Source organism: Anabrus simplex, chromosome 5 (genome assembly GCF_040414725.1).
Source record: "Anabrus simplex isolate iqAnaSimp1 chromosome 5, ASM4041472v1, whole genome shotgun sequence".
Classification (NCBI taxonomy): Eukaryota; Metazoa; Arthropoda; class Insecta; order Orthoptera; family Tettigoniidae; genus Anabrus; species Anabrus simplex.
This window is the reverse complement of record NC_090269.1, coordinates 357,758,037-357,777,565: the sequence shown is the minus strand read 5'-3', so window position 1 is coordinate 357,777,565 and position 19,529 is coordinate 357,758,037. Positions and strand designations below refer to the sequence as shown.

Below are 19,529 nucleotides of genomic sequence, written 5' to 3'. Positions count from 1 at the left end.
TGGAAGGCCAAACTTCTGTTCATGACTCAGGCTGTTGTCCCATTGGATAAGATGTCAAAGCCATACGAAGCGTGCTTATGTTCCCAAGAGTCTCATGAGGCATGCTTTTGTGAGAAAAGCTTTGAGAAGTTCTTGCAATTCTCGAGACGTGTACTCTCGTTTCCCATTCCTAGTAGACAGTTATGCCCTCTCTCAGGCCAGGAGATGTGAAGTGCTGATTTAAGGTGCAGAAAAGATTATAGGGTGGCGGTTGTGGCCTATAAAAGGATCTGTCCCGGCATTTGCCTTAGTGCAGGAGAATGGAAGACCACGGAAAACTATTCTCAGGACAGTTAGCGGTGGGGACCAGCCCCTCCTCCTCACAATGCAGAGCGGGAAGGCTAGTAAAACAAGCCGCTGTTGAGCTGAAGCCCACACTACTCGGTGAGAAAATATAAAAAATTAAGTCATGTTCATGAATCAGTGACACTGTTGAAATGAACAGGGACACTAGCTATCAATTAAGTAATACCTGGTAGCCAGCCATTAAGGATTTAGCTAGGTAGTTCCCTTCCCTGTCCCTTCACTACTGTTATTTTGTTTCGGTGTTTTCCAAATTCGTACGTTCCTCATCGCCAGATATTTCATTCCAGGCTTGTCTCAATGTCATGTTCCACTCCGATACATCTACTACCAACTTGGCACCTGAGGTTCCGACTTGGATCAGGATCTTTCCATATCATTTATGTATTCACAACTTACAACACAAGATCTTCAAGTACCACCTTAGCAAGAACCTCAATTACTAAAACCATTCCAGAATACAAATCGACATATTGAACTGTTCAATGGATCTAACTATCAACATCAGTACATAGTGAAAAAATTAACTCATCTATTTGCTTGCATTGAACATTAATATAATTCTTCCATTCTTAAGTCCAAGTTGAAGCTCCAATCAAATTTTATTGTACATATTTTATGTGGAACACCATTCGACTAAATGTTTGTTTACCTTTTTAATGTGTCAAACATGGCTACATAACTTCAATGAATTGACTGGTCAAAAAGTTAAAATATTACAGATTTAAGCCTACAATCAAATTTCACTATAGGCCCTAATTATATATTAGAAGAACAAAATTTCTTTTAACAAATTAACCTTTTAATTAGAAATATTAAGGTGTACACCTCATAGAATAATGACCATTCCCATTTTACTTACCTTTAATTTGTGTGTATATATATATCATATATATATACATTATATGATTAAAATAGTATATATTTTTAATCCACCATTGTAATCACACCATAAGAATCATGATCTATACTTGTCTTTGTTTAATTATTCTCGGCCGATGATGACAGGGAATCTGTCGAAACCGGTACCGAATGTACAAAAGTTGTGATGTTTTAACTGTAATGTAAAACTTTCACACAATATATAGTATTGAAAAGGTGGAACTTATTGTCCTTTCTTTGATGTCAATGTCATGTGCGTACACCTGTTATGTTATGTGACCCTCTCAGACTAATTCTGATGGTTCCGTCAGCTTCCGCTTCGAACGCTAGTGCTGTACCGCGTCTGGTGACGAATGAATGTACCATTTCCACTTCTATTATAATGTCTAAATTCAAACCTCATTGTTTGAGAAGCCTTTCTCGTAGACAGTCGAGATTTTCTTCTGAAGACGCAGAGTAAACTTCTCTGCAAAACGTAAAGAATTTCACCTTATTTTCTTGACACGGCATAAGCCCAAAAGCCTATATCATGTCTATAAGTATGGGCCGTGAAAGCATCAATGGCTACATTATAGTATTCCTTGGGCAAACTCTGGGTATGTGAGTTAAACAGCCAACAACATTTGCAGGCAGTCCAAAAGTGCACAAACTTCTCGGTTCAAGCTTCCAGAAGAAGTTTAAAAACATATACAAGGTTTTATTTGAAAAAAATTTTCAGTTTAGCATTTATTTTTCATTTTGAATAAATATTCCATTTTATCACATTTTCAAAACACTTTAAAAGGTGGTTTACATGTACAGTTTACATATTGTAAAAAGTGAAAATACAAAAGTACAAGACCTTTAAGCACTTCACATAATATTACTATTGCAAAAAATCACCACCCCTAGCCTATTATATACCAATTATTCAATATTGATGGCATCCTGAACTTTCTCACTTTGACAGACACAAAGTCACACACTACCTTTCCCAAGAAATAGAATGATAAAAGCTCAAGACAACACTGGCTGAACCAAAACAGTGATCTGGGAATTTAAACTGTCACAGAAAAATGCAAAAAATCATACGAGTTATAAAACAGTGTATTGACAAAGTGGACTGTTTCATTCCAGGCAGACACTGGCTGGTACTTCTCTTCCCTGTCCCTTCACTATTGTTATTTCATTTCAGTGTTTTCCAAATTTGTACGTTCCTCATCGTCAGAATATTATGAAATATAAGCCTTAAATACTGTACGCAAATTGTTTTGCCCAGCATTATTTTATTTTTTTAAATTGGATTTCCAATGATCAAGCTTTAAACTTACAAGCCCCCTGACACGAGTCCCCCTTGCCCTCCCCATCCCCTATGTTGATGATGATGATGATGATGATGATGCTTGTTGTTTAAAGGGGCCTAACATCTAAGGTCATCGGCCTCCATCCCCTACCTTTTGGGTGGCACTGGATATTACCATGCACTAAGATCATGGTATTTATACTGCTTGGCTGAATAACTGCAGATCAAATTCTTAAATATTCATCCTGTGGTTTTTGTTATGCTCTGTACACTGGTAGTGAAAGAGCCTATAGTCTATTCCGAATCACTGTCCATTGTTGTTGGATCTCCCCATAGTTTGATGACATCAGCAGCAGCAGAAAGAATGACATTTTTTTTTGGATGAGCAGAAAGGCTACTGACTGTTACTCCTCGAGCATGAGTGAGACGTTTTGTCACTGCTGCCGACACCAGGTCCCAACACCATACATCACCCTCCGTCGAGCCAGAAATGACATGCTTATCTGTACTGTCAGTGCTGCTCTCAATGAGATAGTCTCCTGTTTTATGTCCTACATACCTGAAACAAACAGTCAAAACAGACCTTCTTCAGTATTTAATCAACTCAGCTTCCAAGAGGAGTGAACACTTTGACTGAGGTGGTCTCTTTAGAGGTAGAGCTGAACCCTCAATGGAAAAAATCAAACACTAATCAACTGAAAATTACAAACATTTGATAGTGAACAAATCTGAAAATGAAATTTTAAAAATAACACAAAATTATTTTCTTCTTCTTCTTCTTCTTCTTCTTCTTCTTTTATGACCACATAGGATCACTTTAGTCAGTCCGTCGTTCAGGTCTCTTTGAAGGGATTGTTCGGGCTTTGCGGTCCTCCCAGTACTTCTTCAGACGCTCCGATCTTCGTGCCCTTTCCTCAGTTGAAAATGTGCGCGTTGTTGGTTTGTTTTGTGTAAGGGTAAAGCGGAGGTTTGTATTCTTGAGTTTTGTATTCAATTTTATCTTATTTTTGGTGTCTTCTGTTGTAAGGCCTATTTCCTTCAGATCCTCTCTTACTTCTCTGATCCATTTACATCCTGTTGTGGTATTTTTTGAGACGAGATTGTGTTGTACTAGTTGTTTCAGAAGTCTCGAGTCCTGCATCCTCATGATATGTCCAAAGAATCCCAGTCTCCTCTTACGCATAGTATCTGTAATGGGTTCTAGCTCTTTGTACACGACTTTGTTAGGTATTAACCGCCACTGTCCATCTTTCTGATATTTTTTGTTGATACAGGTTCTTCCAATCCTCCTTTCAATTTTCTGAAGTCTGTCAGTCTTTGATTGTTTATTCAGGTAAAAGAGTGTTTCTGCTGCATATGTAGCTTCCGGTTTTATAACTGTGTTGTAGTGTTTTATTTTTGTATTTATTGATAGACATTTCTTTTTGTAGATATCCCATGTTAATTTTTGTGCTTTAGCTAATCTATTTGTTCTTACTTGGATTGAGATTTTTTCATTTAAGTTATGTGTTATTACTTCTCCAAGATATTTAAACTGAGTTACTATTTTGATTTTATTACCATTTATGGTGACTTCTTTTAGCTGTGTTGGTTTTTGGGGCATAATTTCTGTTTTTTCAAATGATATTTTGAGGCCAATTTTATTTGCAATGTTTTGAAGTTCTGATATCTGGGTTTTTGCTTCTTTTATGTCCACTGCTAGTAATGCTAAATCGTCAGCAAAACCCAGGCAATTTGTTTTGATTTTTCGGCCAATCTTTATTTTGGGGGGACATTTTCTAAACCATTCCCTCATTACCATTTCTAGAGCACAGTTAAATAATAGTGGTGAGAGCCCATCTCCCTGCCGTAGTCCAGTTTTAATTTCAAATGTCTCTGATGTTTCACCCCTAAACTTCACTTTTGACTTGGTATTGGTGAGAGTCAATTTTATCATGTTTATTAATTTGGGGTGTAGTCCAAGGTGTCTTAAAATTTTAAACAGAGATTCTCTATGGATGCAATCATAAGCTTATTTTATTAAGCTCAAATGTACATAAACATATCAAAGGGAATATAAGTTCCCTGAGTTACAGAACACTTGAAATTTATATGTGCTTGAATAATCCACTCTCACACATAAAGCAAATGACAAGATAAGTAGTATTCTCATCCATTGGGTAGTATGAGTTCAAGTATGCGGGTATTATATGCATCATGGTTGGTACAGTACTCCAGACATACAGAGTTCTGGAAGTTGGTATTTTTCCACCCACTCTGTTGGCAACTCGGTTCCTGCCACATCGAGAAGTGTTTCGCGTACATATCTCTTCATTTGCTTGGCGTCAGTTTAAGTAGTAGCACATGTTGAGGATGGCTGGTGTGATTTCTCATTACAAGCTAAAGAAAAGCTCCACATTATTCAAGAGGCAGAGCAAATTGGTAATTGCACTGCAGGAAGAAAATATGATGTAGATATGAGTAGCATGTATGATTAGAAGGAAAATAATGCTTGTCTTCAACAGACAAATTTCGTAGTCAAAAACCAAAGTTTCCAGAAATCAAAAACAAGGTATGCAAATATGTGACTGAAAAGGGATGTTCGGATGTGTGGTCATGAGCGAAATCTGTCTGCTGAAAGTTATAGCAATAGCAAGAGAGTTAAAAATTACAGGTTAAAAGGCTAGCCGTGGATGGCTGAATGAAATAAATTCAGTTTTGCAGGAAAACTAGCGATATGCAAAATCTCCCAATCAATTAAGGAAAAGATGATTATGGTTTCTCAGATATTTACTTTCGGTTTGTGCCAGAGAAATTTGTATTTACTCGCAAACTGGTAATGACCAGACACCAGTATATTTTGAAATGCCATTGGACTACACTAAAAATAGTTTGATGACATCAGCAGTAGCAGAGAGAATAACATAACAATAGGACAAGTTGCTTCGTAATTATTTATATTTTATCGTACTGTAGTATTCATGGTTTTCAATATAAAAAGAAAATTCCTTTCCTAAAATAAGGGTACAGAGTTTATTCATTGGTGGGGATTAGTCACATGTAGAGTATACATAATGTAACCCGTCTCAGTGCTTTCATGGGGTAACACTGATGAAAATACTTGGTATTGAAAATGAAATTTCCACGGCTATTAATTTCCACGGCTATTTACCTGAAATAAATGTGCGTGGACTCCCTCCATCCTAAGCATGAAGGTAATAGGCATTTCAGGTATGTTTGTGACAGGTAATCAGTAAATCTCAAAATCATTTCGACATTACTGATCTAATTATCAAGGTTATAAGATAAAATTACATATCTCCAAATAAATAAATAAATAAATAAATAAATAAATAAATAAATAAATAAATAAATAAATAAATAAATAAATAAATAAATAAATAAATAAATAAATAAATAAATAAATAAATAAATAAATAAATAAATAAATAAATAAATAAATAAATAAATAAATAAATAAATAAATAAATAAATAAATAAATAAATAAATAAATAAATAAATAAATAAATAAATAAATAAATAAATAAATAAATAAATAAATAAATAAATAAATAAATAAATAAATAAATAAATAAATAAATAAATAAATAAATAAATAAATAAATAAATAAATAAATAAATAAATAAATAAATAAATAAATAAATAAATAAATAAATAAATAAATAAATAAATAAATAAATAAATAAATAAATAAATAAATAAATAAATAAATAAATAAATAAATAAATAAATAAATAAATAAATAAATAAATAAATAAATAAATAAATAAATAAATAAATAAATAAATAAATAAATAAATAAATAAATAAATAAATAAATAAATAAATAAATAAATAAATAAATAAATAAATAAATAAATAAATAAATAAATAAATAAATAAATAAATAAATAAATAAATAAATAAATAAATAAATAAATAAATAAATAAATAAATAAATAAATAAATAAATAAATAAATAAATAAATAAATAAATAAATAAATAAATAAATAAATAAATAAATAAATAAATAAATAAATAAATAAATAAATAAATAAATAAATAAATAAATAAATAAATAAATAAATAAATAAATAAATAAATAAATAAATAAATAAATAAATAAATAAATAAATAAATAAATAAATAAATAAATAAATAAATAAATAAATAAATAAATAAATAAATAAATAAATAAATAAATAAATAAATAAATAAATAAATAAATAAATAAATAAATAAATAAATAAATAAATAAATAAATAAATAAATAAATAAATAACAAAGTTGGCAATTATCATAAAAATAATATCTGAGTTTATTCAAATAGATCCCTAAATGACTACATTATTATTTACAGTACTTCCGTCATTTAGGGTATAATCTCATCATCTTGACATAATGATAGGGAGACTGTGGTGATATTCGCATTAATTATAGAGATGAGTATGCATATGGTAAACTTGTCACAGAGCTGGGAATGAAAAGCAAGTTAAATAACTGTAAGCTAAACATAACCAAACGACCTATAAGTCATATATTTTGTGTACTAATGTTGATTGTGGGGTGCTGGATTACTTAGTTCATCCTACAGTTCGTGCTCCACCTAACGTAACTGATGTTTTAATACATTTAGCTATATCTTAACTTTTCATTCATATTATGAAATTATCTTCAACTCTGTGGAAAATGTTCATGTTCTCACTGTTAACGAGTTGATACTGAAGAGCATGACTTCTGACTGATCAGATTTCTATTGTAGGATACAGAATCTATTAAGAAGTAGATGTACCAAATGAAGATAAAGAAAAAATGTCCAAGGCATACTACATACCTATAATGCCAAGTACGGCTAAGACCTGGCCAGTAGCAAGGAAGAAAAGAAATCACAGAGAAGCAGCAACAGAAATTAAATTTCTAGGAAATATGTTACAGAAGAGAAAGAGGAATGATGAATAAAGTCATTAAAGTATAAAATGTTAAGAAACAATGGAAAGAAAAAAAATTAAGATGATTTAAACATTATGCTGTTGTACTAATTGTAATGTGTGAAGCTCCATGTACACTAACAAGGGAATTTGTCTATTGCCCCCCCTCCCCAACTGCAATAAAACAGAGATTAAAGGAAAGCTCAACTTGTAGGATTGCAGCAAGATATAGCAGATATCTTCGATTAAGGAGGTCAAATGAACTGTACTGTGATTGACCTATCTAATCAGTATCAAAAAATTTAACCATATTGGTTCACAAATTGGTCCGTATTGACAATCTCACAGAATAACACAAGGGTTTTTTGTTAGGTCTGCCCTGTCCTTCAATAATTCAATATTAAATTTTCGAACATGTTTTGAGAGCTAACATTCTCTTCTTCAGTGAATAAACATCACAAGTAAAATTTCTCATTTCTAAGAAACACTTAAACTTAACACGCGAGAGGTCACACCCGTTTTAGAACGCGAGAGGTCGCGCAAAGGCAAATTGCTCACGCTTGATATTCTAATGAGCTGCTATTTTCCTTTTGCAGTGAATGCTCTGATAAAAATATAAATATGTACCCTGTTTAACTGCCTTTCAACTAGTACTAACATAATTACCCAGTAACAATATTTTCTCAATATAAAAAAATTAATGAAATGTTTTTGCAAATCTGGTAAAATTACGCGAGTTTTTAAAGAACGCGAGAGGTCGCGCGTGAGCATTACCTCAACGTTTGCATTTGTACATTTCAATGAATGATTTGGTCACATTTCAAGATAAAACTACAGCACCACACTTCACTGAAAACCAGCACAAACCTCATGAACTTTACTTAAGAAACTTTCTTGAAAATGCAGTCATGTAAGAATTCACTGCGCGAGGGGTCGCTCGAAGGCAATTTGCCGCGGCAGATGCGAGAGTGAAAGAAAACTTAAACTACTCCGGAACGCAGCAGGCAATACAATGACGATAATCAACGTCAGGCGGGAGAGAGAGAGGGGAGGGATGAAATGAGCGCCCTAAGCCCCACAGTGGCTAGCAATTAAATTATTAACAAATATTTAAAAAGTGCGGCAAATTGCCGCGGGTGCGACCTCTTGTGTGTTAATTACTTGAATATTGATATTAAAACATGAAATCATTACACATGACATTAAAAAGTTCTCTTGCAGAGAAAGACTGCACTTAAATTGATGTATAGAGTAGAACCTCGATTATACATTCCCGGAAAATGGCAGCTAGAGTAGACACGCGCAAGCTTAGTGCTGCTGCAGTTTGTGTTGTTTGTGTGGTAATAATCAGAATTGTTGCGCTTTACGGTTCTCTGCACGGGTCTATTCGAGTTAAGGAATCGGTGCGTGCAAGTGAAAAAGTGAGTTCTCCTTTTGCATGGCTACTAGCAGAGAGAAACTACTACATTCCGGCGTTCTCTCTGACTGGATGCGCCATTTTCCAGACTTATAGGCGCCTCCCTACTAGCTCTGAGCCGAACAAGCCTAGGCTTGGTCGCTCAGCGATTAGGGGGGTGCTTTGCCTCCTACTACTGGCTGGAGATGTTCACTTAAACCCCGGTCCCACCACTTGTGAAATGAAAACAGACATAAATATCTATTGTCAGAATGTGCAAAGCCTAAACAATAAGCTGTCTGATTGTGAACTATCCCTGCCAGACTTAAGAGAAGTTGACGTGATCGGACTTACTGAAACATGGCTCTCGTGGGCTAGTGACAGTGAACTACCACTCAGTGTTAATTACAGCATATTCCGTCGTGATCGCGCTACTCTAGGTGGTGGAGTGATGCTAGCAGTGAACAGTGCGTTACCGTGTAAACGAAGGACAGATCTCGAACGGAACTGTGAGTTAGTGTGGGTGGAGCTACTCTTTCCTCGACGCCCTGTACTTGTGGGATGTTACTACAGACCACCAAACAGCCCGTTCTGTGACCTTGAACAGTGCCTGGACTCAGTCATTGCAGCTCTTCCTCATGGTGAAGTAATTTTAATGGGCGACTTTAACCTGTCTATAAAGTGGTCTACTCCAACTACCGGACTGTCAGCTAACAACTGTGACACATACTTTATAGACAGTTTTATTAATGGCCTCGGACTGAAACAGTTTAATATGTACCCAACCCGTGGACCCAATACCCTGGACTTCATACTCTCCTCATTAGAACTTAAAACAATAACCCCAGGCAGAAACCTTTTCCTGTGCGACCACCAGTCTCTCGATGCTACATTCCTTCTTCCTCACCCCTCCTCAAAGCCTCACAGCAGGACATCGTACCGCCCTACCTACAACTGGCGATGTGCCTACTGGCCTGCAATGTGTCGTGCCCTGGAATGCCTTCCCTGGAGTCTGCTCGAAATAGCTGACATCGAATCGGCTCTTGACCTGCTGTACGACTGGCTGCAAGCTGCAATTAAAGACTTCGTACCTGCACAACGGGCTACTACCAGCAAACATCAACACTGGATATCACATGAGACCAGACTGATACTATTTAATAAAAAGAGAGCTTGGCGCCTGTGGAAAGACTTCCCTAACCCACACACTCACAATACTTTCGTTAAAATCCGCCGCCACACGAGGTTTATGGTCAGAAGAGACTACAAAACACATGTAGACACTGTCACTGAAAACGTCTGCAGCAATCCCAAGTGCTACTGGAGTCTCATCAACACACGAAGAAGGACGGAGCGGATTCCTGTCAGCGTGAACCACAACGATACAACAGCAGACGGGGCCGATCGCAATGAACTGTTCAACAGGTATTTCTTCTCCAACTTCTCCCCTCCCTTACAAAACCAACCGCTCCCATCCGTTGGTACAGCCTTAAACAGAACCCTATCAAGCATAACTACCACACCAAGTGAAGTTCATGACCTTCTTCAAACTCTTCGTACCAACAAAGCTACCAGTGCCGACACTATAGGTCCTCTTTTCCTAAAAAATACTGCCAGTACTCTTTGCGTCCCTCTATCTAAATTATTTAACAGATGTTTTGCCGCGGGCTATTTTCCTAATACCTGGAAACAGGCAAATATTGTTCCACTTCTCAAATCAGGCAACAAATTTAATGTTTCATCTTACCGACCTATTTCTATTCTCCCCACACTATCCTTTATCTTTGAAAAAATTATACACCAGCGTCTCCTCGCATTCACGTTGCCGTATATCTCAACCAAGCAGCATGGTTTTCTACCAGGTGGCTCTTGTCTAACAAACCTAGCCACTCTGCATAGCTTTGCATCACACGCCATTGCAGCTAAATCGCAGCTGGATATCTGCTACGTAGACATTTCGAAAGCTTTCGATTCTGTAGACCATACTCTGTGCTCCATAAACTCTCCGAACGATTTAATATACATGGCAGTCTTCTGACCCTTCTTTCTTGCTTCCTACATAACCGTTGGCAGAGAGTGGTAATATCAGGCACTTCATCCTCATGGTTACCAGTCACGTCCGGTGTCCCACAAGGCAGTACTCTTGGCCCCTTGCTGTTTTCTTTGTTTATGGACGATCTGCCGTCCGAACTCAACGAAACAGCCAATACCCTACTCTTTGCTGACGACTGCAAGATATTTAGGGAGATCAGGAATCCAGGAGATGCAGCTCTGCTACAGTCCTCACTTAATGCCCTCTCGAACTGGTGCCGTACTTGGAAACTTATCCCCAATCCACCAAAATGCAGCCACATGACCATAACACTACGTAAATCTCCTCTACCAACATCATATTACCTACTCGACAAGCCCATCACCGTAGTTACGCAACAGCGTGACCTAGGTGTAATATTTGATACAAAATTACAATTTAAGACCCACATAGAAACATATACAACCAAGGCTATGAAATTACTAGGCATTCTCTATTGCTTCACAGAAATTTCTGACCCCATTGCTCTTCGTCACTTCTTCCTCACGATCATTCAACCTCTCTTAAACTACTGCTCTCCTATTTGGACAACAGCCTCACCCTCCAATACTAAGCAGTTAGACAGAGCAGTGTCCTTCTTTGCTGCAATTGTAAGGAACAGAAACCCCGAGCTCAGAAATCTATCTACGCAGCAGGTATTAATGGCAATTAATATGTCACCGCTGCACATCAGGCGACAGGTAGCTGACCTGAGTTTCCTCCACGGGATCTTAAATGGGCATTACCGCTCGGAACATCTTGTCTCACTCTTCTCTCTCCGTGTTCCTTCCCGCTCCACCAGAACCAAAGACCTTCTCCACATTCCCCACACTCAGCACTCAATACTTCAACGATCTTTCCTAATCTGCCTCCCGACACTCTTTAACAATATTAACAGGAGACAAGAACTCGATATAGCATCAAATAAAAGTGTATTCGAGAGGTGTGTAAATAGCCTCTTAAAGATAAGTTGATGTGAAGGGATTATACCGCCATCTTGACCCACGACGACTTGGCTATCAATATAGACATTCTTATGGTTTTCGATTTGGACAGTTGTTATTAGTAGGCTGTGTACCTGATCTTGTTATATTTTGTTATGTTTGTTATATTTTATTATGGAAGTTTACGTTGGTTAAATAGTCTGTTGGCAGTGCAAGTGAAATTTGCTCAGTGTAGCTTATCTTGTGCTTTGTGAATAAATAAAAAATAAATAAATTACGTGGTCCCATGAGCATCCTAATTTAATAACGTTGTAAAAACCCCGCATTATCCGTTCCTCTAAGAAACGATTTCCCGTATCAACCGTCCAGAAATTTCAGCCCCATCAACTCTAAATCCTCGATCACGAGTTTTTCAAGAAACTGTATCTCACAAAAGGACGGCTAGGTCATACTTACGGATCTTGGTGTTAACGTACCGTCATTGCGGTAATTTGAGGAAAAGCGATCAGCGGTGAACTTGCATAAGGGGCCATCTTAGCATCGCATTCAGGTGGTATTGTTTAGAGAATCGAAATCATAAAGCAGAGTGTCCACAACAGTTGGAAGGAGACAGAGAGTGCATTTCAACAGCTCTACTTGAAGACGGAACAAGTTTCGTCAAATGTTCGTACTTGTAAAACGTCTACATTATGGCCAGGGTTAGATGTTTATTTTATTATTATTATTATTTTTTTTTTTTTACTTTTTTCGAGTGTATCGCCGAACATTTTTCGGCACTTCCCTCAGGGCACTGTATAGTCACTGAGCTTTCAGGCAGGAATCGAAACTGCTGCTTCTTAAGTAACACAAATCTAGTATTTTAATACAGTATTATCGTATACGATTAGCTCTATGTTACCGGTATCGAGACCAGAACAGATGTTGCACCTTACTTGCATAAATCCATGGGAGGTTTTGGGATTGCCCATTACTGTTTTGGTCCTAATGTACGACCGGGAATTTCACGTTTTTGTGCTAAAATGTTATTATAACTGCAGTTGTTTTATTTCTGCAAGTTACATTTAAATTTTTTAAATCATTTTGCACTCGTACCGACTTGTAGAGCGAGCGTGCTTTCCCAAGGTCGCGAATAACCTTAAATTTGGAAGTTTTGATGATATTTTTTCTCTTTCCAATTTGATTGTGATTAGTGACGGACAGAAATGAATATAATACATTCAAGAACTTGAATCGATACTTACATTCAAAACCATATTCTCGAGTTTAACATAACCTATGAGAGTCGATGTTGGCCTAATTTACGCGGTAAAATATTTCCATAAACTGACTACGAACGTATGAACAGTATACCAGGGACCAAATTACAATGGAAAATTTAAAGAAAGAGGGATTTCACCATCATGTTGAGTGCTTTGGTATCCAATGTGCTTTATTTTATTAGATTAGAGAATTAAAAACTACTTAGGGTCGATTGTTGTTTGGCTTGGTGTTATTAGGTTTTTCAAACAGTTTGATTGATCAAAGTTGTTGAACTGAAAGAAGTTTTCAGAGGAAACTGATAAATTTTCCCCGGTAAAACTGAATGTAAAGTTTCGAGTTTTTAAAGTCGCGTACCGGTAATTAATGTTTAAAGCCGGCAAACTTGCCTGCCTCTCACCTGGAGGGCCCGGGTTCGATTCCCGGTCAAGTCAGGCATTTTTACCTGAATATGAAGGCTGATTCCAGGTTCACTCATTCTACGATTACCTTTAATTGAGGCACTATGTGATGGTGAGATGGAGACCCGGTCTAGAGAGCCAGGAATAACGGCCGAGAGAATTCGTCACACTTACCACGCGTCACCTCGTAATCTGCAGGCCTTCGGACCGAGCAGCGACCGCTTGGTAGGCGGAAGGCCTATTGGGGCTGTAGTTTGGTTTAGGAGTGTTTGTAAGATTATTAAGTATACATATTTCTTTTTTGTGATGTTTAGCCAAATTGTTGATGGTTCACCCATTCCCGGATTTTCCGCTTTCTCATGTTGTACATTTTATTTCCGTGGTCCCTCCAAAAACTGAGAATCGAGGTTCCACTGTATCAGTTTATATAGCTATACACTGAGACAGCCTTACAAATACAAAGTCTTATACAGTTGTTTAACACTTGTGTAGTTATACACTGAATAAACCCTGTATAAGCGTTCCATATTTTTCTTACTAATAAACATGGTATACGCACTGTATTACTATGCTGCACGTATGAACTCAGTCCAAGCCATAGGAATCTCTGCCTGTAGTTCACTCACATATTTCTTCATGTTCATGATCACTTTTGCTGATTATCTGTATATAAATCTGAAAGTTATTGGTTGAAATAGGTGAATATCTATTTATGTTCAGAATTTCAAGCTACATCTAATGCTGTTAACAAAAATAACATTAAAAAGTAATTGAGTGTAAAAGTGTTACTATAAAGGAAAGTTACATCAAATAAAAAATCTTCATTGGATGGAACCTATCATGTCATAACTTTCATTTCATCTTCAATATGTTTGATATTTTTTCACTGCTGGTAAAGAAATATTTTGGCTCAACGTAGGTACATTTGATTTTAAATCTGAATGATATCTTTACTATTATTATTATCACTATTACTATTATTTACCCTAGTTTCATATGTTTCATATTATAGTGGAGTACTTACATATAAAAACTATGAATCCAAGGAATCTGTATGTGCACCATCATGCCTTACATAGAGTTCTATCCATCTCCACGTCCTCATTGATATCTTGCAGAGCATCTCAGGAGTTACGGAACAAAAGGCTTCCTCCACACTTTGACGCAATGCTTTCATTAGTCGTGTACCGACATTGAGCCACATGGGACTTGATTATTCCCCATAATGAGTTGTCTGGCGTGGTAAGGTCCGGGCTTTGTGGTGGCCATTTCAACGGGGCTGGAGATGTTGGTGAGCCACGGCCAATCCAGCGGCCTTGAAATTGTTCATCAAGGAACTCGCGCACCTGAATAGCAAAATGTGCTGGAGCCCCATCCTGCTGTAACCATACAACCCATGATTCCCTTGTCTTGAAGCTGAGGTATTAACCAAGATTGTAACATATGCAAATAAGATTTTCCATTAACATACCCATCAAAAATTATGGTCCGCACAAGTGACGTGATGATATCCCGGCCCATACCATAACATGAGGTGGGTTCCTTTTCAACTCTTGCACATAATGAGGGTTTTCCTTAGACCAGAAAACCACATTCCTCCTATGTGAACTGCGATATATCACACATTCATCAGAAAACAACACTCTTGAACGAGATACGGCAGTTGGGAATTGTGCCAACAAAGCACGGCAGGCTGCAACTCATTGCTCCATGACATTGTCAGATAATTCATTCACATGCATTGTTGACCGTGGTACTTGAACTTCAGCTGCTCTTTTGCGAATGGATTTCAATGGACACTGCTCAATTGATTGAGCGACGGCGGCACACGTTTCTTCCTGCGTCTTCTTACGTCCACTACGCGGCCTGTCTTTGACACTGCCTGAAGCAAACGCGCATTTCTCCCAATCAAGCAGAGTAGCTTTACGAGGTGGGGGTTTGCCAAAGCGATCTCTAAATGCACTCATTATCACTGTTATTGTTTACCCCGTGTGTGATCATTTGTGCACCTACACACATGCCACTAATCGCTCCTCAACAGTGTAACTGTGTCTGCTCACGTCCGCCAAGACTTAACAACTGAAATGAGACTGACAACAATGCTAGCAGCAGGGATACCAATACCAATAAAAGAACTACTGAATTCCCCAATTATACAAACTCAACTGTCCATGCCATAATATAACAAAATAATAATATGAAACTAGGGGTAAGGGGACTTCTCGGACACTCTGTAGAATTACACTACACGTAACTAATCTCATGATTAGGCCCGTATTGAAATTTGCTATAAATGCTTACAGTATAGTAACTATTTCAATCCACCTATTCAATACAAATTGGTTTTATGTTGCTAGTTCATAATATTACAACATGAATTTGCAGGGACATGTTTCGCTTTATTTACAAGCATCTTCAGCCTACACAATTGTCGTCCAAAACATAGTAACTACAATTTAAAATTTCTTTTTTGGTTGAAAATTGTTTTCACATTTACAATGTTGAATTGGAGTAACCCTTAATTCTAAAATTCATTGACGTCCAAAACATAGTAACTACAATTTTAAAAATTTTGGCTAAAATTGTTTGCACAAAGCTGTGGATGATTTAAACAACCGTAATATGGCTTTAAATTTGAGTCATGAATAAGAACTGAAAGTTAAAATATATAGGAGTCATTTTTTCTAAAACCGTTGAAATCTGGAACACAGTAACTTCCGATGTTGAGAATTTGAATAATAGTTGCGATCTCCAATGTAATTATTTAAAAACAACTATAATTTGACTCCATGTGTCGGTAATATTCTAAATTTAAATCTTAGAACAGTTGGAGACTAGCTTCTAGAATTTACGAGGCTTGCTGCAGTTTGGTGTTTCGATTAGTGAAGCATGTTTTGGACGTCAATGTATTTTAGAATTTAAGGATTACTTCTATCCAACATTGCAATTCATATTGTTATACTTTTAATGTGTACATATTTCCTATATTATTACCAAACATGGACATATACTCAAGCAAAATATATTGTAAAAACAATCCAATTACGACAGGTCTTAACCTTGAGACAATTGTGTAGAATGAAGATGCTTGTAAATAAAGCGAGACATGTCCCTGCAAATTCATGTTGTAATATTATGAACTTCTTCTTCTTTCGGTGCCTATCCGTTTCGGATGTTGGCGATCATGATGGCTATTTTCGTCTTGTTTGTGGCAGAGCGGAACAGTTCAACTGATGACATATTGCACCAGCCTCTAAGATTGTCAAGCCAAGATATTCTTCTTCTTCCAGGACCTCTTTTGCTGTTGATTTTCCCCTGGAGTATTTTTTGGAGTAGGTTGTATCTATCTGTGTTGCGCATTATATGTCCCAGATACTGCAGCTTTCGGCATTTCACTATCTTGATCAACTGAGGTGTTGTGTTCATCTTTCTCATTACTTCCACGTTTGTAATTCTCTGGGTCCAAGATATTCTCAGGATCCGCCTATAAAGCCATGTTTCAAAGGCCTCCAGCTTCTTCTCTGTGTTTTTATTTAAGGTCCATGTCTCTACACCATATAAAAGAACAGAAAATACATAACAGTGCAGAAGTCTGATTTTAGTCCCTAAAGTTAGATTGTGGCTTTTAAACACATTACTCATTTTCTGGAACACACTTCTTGCTTTTCCAATGCATACCTTGACTTCTTGTGAGCAATCCCAGTCTTCATTTATTATGGTTCCAAGGTATGTATATTGTTTTACCCTTTCTATACTCTTTTGATTTATAACCAAGTTTATTCCGGAAATTTTTTCCTTACTTATAACCATGAGTTTTGTCTTTGCGGTGTTTATTTCAAGCCCGTATTGGCTGCTGACTCTTACAATTCTATCCATTAGTGATTGTAGCACTTGGATAGTATCAGCAAATACAATTGTATCATCAGCATACCGGATGTTGTTTAATCTCACTCCATTTATCAAAATTCCTTCTTCTATATCTTCCAAGGCTTCTCTAAATATGTATTCTGAATACAAATTAAATAGTATAGGTGACAAGATACATCCTTGCCTCACTCCTCTCAGGATTTTGACTGCTTCGGTGTGTTCTCCTTCAACACGCAACACCGCTGTTTGATTCCAGTACAGCGTCTTGATGATTTGCTGATCTCTTTCCTCCATTCCAATATTTCTCAAAATATCCATCAATTTTTCATGTTTTACACAGTCAAAGGCTTTCTGGTAGTCTATTAAACAAGCAAATACATTCTTATTTACATCTCTACATCTCTGAAAGAGGACCTGCACACTGAACAAGGCTTCTCTCGTACCTACTGCTTTAATAAACCCAAATTGATTAGGGGCTATCTGATCTTCACACAGTCTGTATATTCTTCTGTGTATCACTCTCAAGAACACTTTCAAGAGATGACTCATCAAGCTTATTGTGCGGTAATCTCCACATTGGTTTGCGTTTTGATTTGAGCCATTCCGATGGAATATTCCCGGATACATAAATTTGATTGAAAATTTTGGTCAACCATTTTACATGATGTTCATCCATCAGTTTTAAGAACTCTGCTTCTACTTTATCTGGTCCCACTGCCTTTCCGTCCTTCATCTGATTGATGGCTGTTTGAACTTGTTCTTCTAATATATCTGTGCCACTTATTGCATTTGTATTTTGTGTAAAAGCACATCTAGTGTCATAAAATAAATCTTCTATATATTTTTTCCAGATCTTTTTCTTGTCTTCTAAATCCACCATCAAGTTTCCGGCTTCATCTATTAACTTTCCACCAGCGCCATTCCTGTATTTCCCTGTTACTTCTCTTACTTTCCTGTGTACATTGAAGCTGTCATACCTACTTTGATATAACTCAATCTCCTCACATTGCTCCACTTTTTCTTTTTCTTTTGCCTCCCTGATCTTTCTTCTGATGTCTGCATTTATCTTTCTGTATTCTGCAGGTTTTCCTTTATTGACTCTTCTTTTCTCCATTAGGTTCAGTATTTCATCTGTCATCCATGACTTTCTCTTTTTCTCCTCTGGTTTCATGTACTTCTCTTTTATTTGCTGAACGGCGTTTTGTACTTTAGTGAATTCTAATTTGACATTATTGCTGGTGATGTTTTCCTCTGTGATAATCTTCAAGTTAAGTTCTACTTGCATGTTCTCTTTCATTATTGGGTCTTTGATTTTCCTCAAATTGTAGTTTTGCCTGTTCTTCCTCTTCACTTTCTTCATTTTGACTTTGAAAACTCCAACAAGTGGTGTGTGATCTGAGTTGACATCTGCACCAGGGTAGGTTTTCACTGCGGTGCAACTGTTCCTGAAACGTTTATTTACCAATATGAAATCAATCTGGTTTCTCACACATTTCCCGGGTTTGTCCATTGGAGACTTCCATGTATATAGTCTTCTAGGTGGGAGTTTAAACCAAGTGTTCATGATCACTAAATCATTTGACATCGCAAAACTTTCAAGATCATCCCCTCTGGAATTCCTCTCTCCTAGTCCAAACGGTCCTACAATGTCTGATGTCCTACTTTCTCCCACTTTCGCATTGAAATCTCCCATCACAATTGTCAGATCATGTTTGTTAAGGTTTTTCAAAATCCCATTTATGCTTTCGTAGAATTCTTCTACCTCTTCATCTTCCTTGTCCATTGTAGGCGCATACACTTGTATTATGTTTATGTCAATAGGCCTAGCACTCTGCTGTAACATCATTACTCTGGCTGATACGTGTGTGAAACTTTTGAGACACCTTGCTACTTCCGCTGAAAGTATTACACCGACTCCATGTTCATGCGTTCCATCAGCTCTACCCGAATATAGCACTCTATGTTTATTTATGGAAACATCTCCCGTATTCGGCCATCGCATCTCACTAAAACACCAAGTATATCTAACTCCATCCTATCCATTTCTTTAATCGTATTATGTATTTTTCCTCCTTGGCTCATTGTTCTCACGTTCCAGGTTGCCACTTTAATTTTTTCTTGCCACTTGATTTTCTTCATGCCTGTACTCACTACTGTTCCTCCCGGAGATCCGACTG

General features: G+C 36.7%; 1 protein-coding gene across 2 annotated transcripts in view; it reads right to left on the bottom strand.

The window, feature by feature from the left end:
• Positions 1–2,434: 2,434 nt before the first annotated feature.
• Positions 2,435–19,529, bottom strand: part of LOC136874114 (WD repeat domain-containing protein 83) — an 81,504-nt gene continuing 64,409 nt past the window's right edge. For both annotated transcript variants that reach the window (XM_067147668.2, XM_068227662.1), the window contains one exon: positions 2,435–3,065. In XM_067147668.2, the coding sequence (XP_067003769.1) occupies positions 2,801–3,065 (265 nt within the window). In that variant the 3' untranslated portion in view covers positions 2,435–2,800. The remainder of the gene's footprint in view (positions 3,066–19,529) is intronic.